Source organism: Haemaphysalis longicornis, unplaced genomic scaffold, assembly GCF_048455015.1.
Source record: "Haemaphysalis longicornis isolate Haplotype H1 unplaced genomic scaffold, Haemaphysalis longicornis Haplotype H1 scaffold_3, whole genome shotgun sequence".
NCBI lineage: Eukaryota > Metazoa > Arthropoda > Arachnida > Ixodida > Ixodidae > Haemaphysalis > Haemaphysalis longicornis.
In genome coordinates, this window is record NW_027526335.1 from 181,066,820 (window position 1) to 181,074,043 (window position 7,224).

General features: G+C 46.5%; 1 protein-coding gene across 3 annotated transcripts in view; it reads right to left on the reverse strand.

Moving 5' to 3' along the window:
- LOC144175845 (N-acetylglucosamine-1-phosphotransferase subunits alpha/beta-like) overlaps positions 1 to 6,662 on the reverse strand; it is a 93,027-nt gene extending 86,365 nt beyond the window's left edge. The window contains exons 1-3 of one of the 3 annotated variants that reach the window (XM_077704860.1): positions 6,303 to 6,662; positions 6,017 to 6,102; positions 3,575 to 3,694 (exon numbers count right to left, since the gene is read on the reverse strand). In XM_077704860.1, coding sequence (XP_077560986.1) covers positions 3,575 to 3,694; positions 6,017 to 6,102; positions 6,303 to 6,431 — 335 coding nt within the window. In that variant the 5' untranslated portion in view covers positions 6,432 to 6,662. Of the gene's footprint in view, positions 1 to 3,574; positions 3,695 to 6,016; positions 6,103 to 6,302 lie in introns of those variants that run through there. The other 2 variants (XM_077704859.1, XM_077704862.1) reach the window with 2 other exon arrangements.
- Positions 6,663 to 7,224: the final 562 nt, after the last annotated feature.

A 7,224-nucleotide genomic window follows, 5' to 3' on the forward strand; every position in this document is an offset into this window, starting at 1 on the left:
CATCTCCATTGGCAAAAATGCCAAGGCGCCAAGAATACACTTGTACACTGCATGCTTCGCCCCTCCCCAAGTTTCACGTTGGTGCAGATGGCCCGGGATTTTTTTTGTTTACAAAGCACTGTGTGTATGTGTGTGTGTGTCTGTGTGTGTGCACGTATAGGGTTTGTGGTTGTTGCACACATGCAAAGGTACGATTCCTACAGACCACGAGCACCACATGTTGCTGCATTCCTGCAGCTCCTATGGGGTAGTCCCTACTGTGTAGTAGTAAAGAGGAGCTCATGCGACGTTCTGGCTTTCTCTTGCTTGCTTTGGCGCATGTGTGCTTTACACAGCTTGCTATAAGCACGCATGTAGCAAAACCGTTTAGTACATGTCGAAAAAAGTTCAGTGCAGTTGCACGTTAATCGAACAACACTGTGATGCCCGTTTCCTGGCTCACTACAGAAGCGCGGCTGCAACAGCTGATTGCAGCTGTCCAGGATCACGTGGAAGTACTACTTATTGCTGTTACATTCAGATCTAATAACTATATCTGTGTGGCATTGTACACACCAGTAAGCTTAGCCTAGCGATGCCATTACGATGCCAAAGGCATCCATGCGCACTGGATTTTTCCACATTGTAATCACAGTGAGAAAATTGCGCACTTTTAAGGTTCCCATCCTTGGCGATCACAATCATCAATGGAATAATCGTTCCCAACACATTTGAACAGAAAATCAGAGTCACCAGTTAAAGGGGGACATTGGTCTTAAAACAGCCTTCTTTTTATTTTCAAGTAAACTCTGTGAAACTTGTCACCCTTGCTGCCCTTTTTCCACTGATTTCAAATATGCCATTATTTTTTCAGTTGGCCAATTAGTTCCCGAGATAATTAGAGATAATTAGCCATTTTTGGTGGAACAATAGACAAATCAGTGTTGGTCATAAAACTGTAATCTATGTATTTTCCAACACTATGAACCCTGGTGAGTGCAATGTAAGAAGTGTTTTGTTTATGCATTGCTTGGAACCAATTTCACAGCTCATTAACCCTTTCAGGGTCACGGATGCACAATGTACGTCCTCTGCAAACACCTTCAAAATGGTCAATAACGTACATGTACGTCATCGCTTGTATGTTTAAAAAGCGCGCCTTTTTCACTAACTTCTCTTGCTTGGCATGTGCTGACACACTGCAGGAATACGTCGAATTATTTTCTTGCGCCGATGGCTCTTCTTTTTATTTTTTTATGATTTCCTTCAGCGGCACGCCGGCTATCGCTTGCACATTTGGTAACAAGGGGGCTGGGTATCGTCTACCTAAAGCCCCTTACGCCCACCGGGCACCTCTCGCTTCTTGCGCCTGCCACAGACCAAGGGTGCCTGCGAAACTGATGAGGCTCTTTTCTCCTTTTTTTGTTTTTTTTAGAAGCGCTGCGCCGTCTATCGCTCGCGCATCTGGCCGCGCGTACGGGCGGGCACAGCGGCTGGTTTCGGTACCGTCCTCCGGGCGCTTCCGCTTTTTGCGCCCGCGAAACTGATGTCTATCCGATTTTGATTCACTCAAAAGGTGCCGGCTTGTTACTCTCTCGTTTTTACTTTGAATTTTTCTTGTGTTACTCATGAATAAACCGCAAGTATGCAACAACACAAACTATTTTTTTTGTCACTTTATGGCCACCCTAAAAAAATTACGATAATTTTTTCTCGAAATCGATTCATCCAAAGAATTTAAATCAGCAATAAAAAAAAATCGGCCCAGGGGGGTCGCATTTGACAAAAAAATTCGACCCTCAAAGGGTTAAACTTTGGTGGCACCAGTGGCAAGGAACTATTTTGAGCACCCATTTCAAACACCAATGTTTAAAGGAGCCATGAAGAGAAAACACAAGTTTGGTTCATCCAAAAAATGGCCTCGTAAGAATCATACTGACGCCAATTTTAACGCAAACTTCGCTCAAATAAGCTGTATAATTAGGAAAAAAGGGAATGGCCATGCGACCCACCAGCTCATTGCCCGCAACAGAACCTATGATGTCATATGAGCCAGCTCTGCGATTGGCGGAAACCAGCACAAGCAGACGCAAATTAGGTAGAGCTTATAAGCTTGCCGAACGAGCGATTTGCGCTTAAATTTAGGGAACATTCTTAATAAAGCAATAAGAATGGTGATACAAACAGTGGAAGTTACGAAAGCACATGTAAACATAGAAGTACTGCGCGCACTATGCTTGGTTTAGCTGCACAGCACTGCGGGGCTTCGGGGTTGTCTCGGACGACACTGGCCAATTGACGCAAGCAACGGTGTCTTACGTGACCATATTTGTCGAGCAAGCACTGTTTCAGGAAACGATTATTTTCTCCCGGAACAAAAACAAGCCAGGTTTAAATACGGTCAAACACAAACCAGAGGCAGAAAACGGATTGCCACGGTATGGTGGCACCATCTACGTTCAGGTAACGTAAAGAAACGCGGGAACGCCACCGTAGGGTATCTCGAGAGCAACACCACCGTACAGGGTGGAGACACCCTTTGAACGGTCCCGTGCCGCCGCAATTGGGTCAACGTGCTCAATGCATTGTACTTTTCATTTCCCACGAGACCTCGTAATGCAAAACAGATGAGATGGTTCAAACTTCACCAGTAAACCGCGTTACAGCGATAATTTTAGCGCGGTTTTGACACAATGAGTTGCTTCGGCGGTGAGCAAGTGACCCAAAATGGCGCCGCCAGCGTATACGTGTCTCTACCCTCTACGCAGACGCATGAATCACGGAACTCTAGGCTGCAGAGCGGTCGGTTCCTGTGATGTCATTGCAGACCACAAAAACAAACGATTTAGCGGGAAAATCAAAATTTTAACTTAAATTGATTAATGTTTAAGTGAATAAAGCATCATTTGTATCCGGACAAGCGCTGGGGGCACTATAAAACACGAAATCTTTCGAAAAGAACAAACTTGCATTTTCTCTTCCTGGCTCCTTTAATGAGCTGTGAAATTAGTTCCAAGCAATGCATCAACAAAACACTTGTTACACTGCACTCACCAGGGTTCATAGTGTTGGAAAATACAAAGATTATAGCTTTGTTACCAACACTGACTTGTCTATTGTACCATCAAAAACGGCTAATTATCTCTAAGTATCTCAGGAGCTAATTGACCAGCTGAAAAAATAATGCCATATTTGAAATAAGTGGGGGAAAGGCAGCAAGACTGGCAAGTTTCACAGAGTTTACTTGAAAATTAAAAGAAGCTGTTTTAAGACCAGTGTCCCCCTTCAGCAGTTGCAGCAACTGCTTAGAACGTACCACTAGGGGACCCCCTACTGGCAGCCCTCATGGCCTATAACATCCTTAGTCCAAAAGATCGAACTGGATCTTTTGCCAGCAAGACATACACCAATCCCTGGTTTGTGGGCCCAACTGACAAGCATCTTTTTTAAATGTTCAATACCGATGAAGAAGACGCACACCAGACACCTGATGTGCAATTGTTGCTTGGAGCATTGGCTAAAGAAAATCCATCCGTCTACCCGAACAGGTGATTATCCATATATATATATATATACCACTACTATGCACACCTACCTCGACTTGTTGGCCTCCAGCAGCAGCTGCTTTCGGATGATGGACAAGTTGCTCACGAGCTCTGGGTCCGAACCGTTCACCCAGGTGTAGACGGCATCGATGGGCGTGTGCTGGCACAACCTGGGTCCGAACGGAACGCCAAACATTGAACGTCGATTCCAACATCACAACGACCACGCCCAAAGCAAAAAACGAAAAGGCCAAAAGGCACCATCACAGCTTTCTTGCATGATCCGTTTACTGTATAAAGTGCAGTCTTTTTCGAAGCATACCACGGTATTAATAAATTTTTGCAGCGCATCCCTTTATTTCCCGCTAGTAAACCTTAACTAAATGTAGAATAATTTGAAGGCCTGTTACTCGATAGCCCTGCAAACTGAAACAATAAACAGTGCATTGCTGTCCTGTCAATTGTTTCAAGTCAGGCTCACTCCACTTGTGCCTGATATGCGATTGTTTCGTACAATACAATTGTTTTACAATTTTCATACAAAAGTCATACAATTGTTTCGTAGCTCCAATGCACAACACCACTCTGTGTGAGCAGCGTTCCGATTTGTACCAGGTAAAGCAGTTTTATACCGAAATGCTTCAGTTTCAAAGCTCCAAAGCTTTATATTCTCTTCGGTGCAAACACGTTACAGAGGCAGATTGAGAGCTACCAAGTATTATTTTTTTTATTGTAGGGTTTAACGCGCCGACGCAACGCAGGCGATGAGGCGCGCCGTAGTGGAGGGCTCCGGATTAATTTTGACCACCTGGGGATCTTTAACATGCGCCGAAATCTCGTACACACGGGCGCTTTTGCTTTTCGCCTCCATCAGAAAAGCGGCCACCGCAGCCGGGAATCGAACCCGCGACCTCGTGCTCAGCAGCGCAACGCCTTAGCCACTAAGCCACCGCGGCGGGTAGAGCTACCGAGTATTCTTCAAATGTCAGATCGAGAGCACCGTCGCGGCCAAGGCTGCCCCAAAATCAGTGGATGTGACTGGAACTCAAGGATAATTTTCTCTCTTTCACATGACGCCGCCATTTGCTTCTGGTCTGCTGCACAATCTGCCCGTCTGCACGATAAAGCACAGGGAAACCTTCGTAACCTGCCGGCGGGGCGTGGTTTAGAGGATTACACTTTCCTGTGGACTAAACTATATCGGCCAAAATGGGCAGGTGTTTGAATGTCCATTTGAAAGAGCACCACAACAAAGTTAATCCCACAGCTACAGACAGACAGCTGCCACCCATCGCAAACAATGTTTTCCTTGAGGCCCGTGCCGCCCGTTGTTTGATCAAACAATTGCTCTGTACCACCACCCCTCCGGCCTGACGAAGGAAATCATGGGAGTAGTGGAAATAGCCTGTGCAGGAGAAAAATGTGGTAGCAGGCCAACTGTGTTGTTACTGCAGCTAGAGCTCAATGTCATGGCATACGCACCATTTGACAAGTTTCGTTTTGTCTTTTCCTTTCCTCCTTTCCCTTTGCATATCGAATGTGCGTACAAATGCACAGATCCGCAATAAGCAATTTTGTTGAAAGCTAACGCTCATCCCGTCTTTGACTTGTCCTTCGCCCTGTCTTCCCTTGCATTCATTGTGAAAACCGTGTACTACCAACACACCCACACCTTTTCCCTTCTTTCGCCTTCAAAGCCCGTAAGCAGGGTTAAGTGCTGTGAGGAATTTTTTTCAAGTACGCTATATAAGCAATGCCCAGTGCCACTGCAGTCACGACAGTGGTTAAACTAAACATCTATAGCATTTCCAAATGTGTCATTGCCGTCCCAACAGTGGCTAAACTAAACATTTATAGCACTTTCAAAGTGTCTAGAACAAATGCCCAGACATCCATCTATGTTGCAGTGTTTAAGCATTGCAATACAAGATGGGCATCGAGATGTTCAGCAGTAAATTTGTACTGTGCGATCCGCTGAAAACCCAGCCACTGCATTTTTTCAAAAAATTAGTAACCGAGCAAGAGTCCCAGGTGGCTGTTATGGCGTATACATGCAGACAAGTTGGCAGTCGTACCCATCTTTACGAATGCAGCCGCACCAGGCTGTAAGCACGTGCATGCTGTGCATGCAGAGTTAACTTTTTTTGTAACGGAAGGCATACTTTGGTTACAGCGTAGTTTCAGTGGAGGTCTGTGGCTCAAGAACGCACTAAGATGTTCCTTAGAATAACATGTACAGAGATCATTGTGAGCCACAAACACACTTCATCCGAGATTTATGACGTACAAAGTAACATACAGATCGAATCACGGGTACCTTTCATCGACAGGAACAGCGGAGTTTCACCAGGCGTTTCATATTACGGGTGACATATGAATGATCTCCGACCACCCAAGATCACGACGGACGCGCGCACGCAACAAAAACATCTTTTTTTTTTTTGTCATAAGACTTTATACACCGCGGTTAACGCTGCCAAAACAAAACTTGCCTGTCTTGGTAGTTCTCGCCGGCAATGTTGTCCCGAAACCTGTCGAAAACGGCTGCATACTTGGCTCTGCTCCAGTCAAACGCAACCTAGAGCAGACAAAAAGAAACACAAAGCTGATCGCTGCCCAGCGCAACCCGATCGGCGTGACTTTTGATCGCGCGCCGCACTGGATCGAGTAACGAGATGCGCGGGACGAACAACAGCGTGCACATGACAGCGTGCGCCTCCACGGACGTCGAGCAAAGTGGACGCAGAAGTTGATCGGGGTGGTGGTGGGGCGACTTACCTCGCAAAAGTGGAACGCGGACACTGTCAAAACGGCGAAGGCAAGAAGCGAAACCACACAGAGGCGCTTCTCGGACAGGATGTTGTACGTCTGCCGCTGCAGCAGCTTGCAAAACACGGTTCGGCGCATGCTTACAGTCGCCTAAACACGATCCTCTCCGACTGGGCCCTCGTGCCTCGACGGGGCTTATCATTTTCCCGCGATAGCCGCCGGTTATCGGAGTGCGAGGCGCCGCAGATCAGCGTCGCGAGATCCCAGAGCAGGCGGTGTCAACGCCGTGCCACACACAAACCACGCGACTTCTGCGCCTCGCACGTCGATACAATGGAGGTACTGATGGCACTGACGCAATGGCCGATGATGATGATGATGTCGACGAAAGGGTCACCTCTCTGTGTCTGCACTCACCTCGCCCGCACCTCGCTGCTGCAACGTTAAAATGTCGCGTTACGCAACACGAAGGAATAGGAAGTCTCTTTCCTTCATGTTATGCGAGAATGCAAGCAGAGTGAAGCAGAAATAAGATGCAGATGTTCGGGTAAGCAAATGCGAGGCGCTGATGCGCAGCAGGCGCGCAAGTGCGTGCCGACCGCGAATTTCGTTTTCGCATAGGGTTTCTCGCTAAGTTTCCGTACTAAGAAATTCTTTGTATATGCAGAACATGAAGCGTAAACGAATACGAAAGCAAGCAAAACGAATACAAAGCACAGGTGAAATACAGCAATTAGTTTAGTAATTAACGCAATCATGCAGCATAGGCACAGGCACACACATTTATCTTTTAGTACCAACCATACGCACTCTTACATCAGAACTGTGAGGAAATTAGTGGGCTGATAGGTATGTACGCGTAATGACAAAACCACACAAAGACAGCTAGGAGATGTATACAAACATCAGTGCTGTTTCCGCTCGCGCCTTT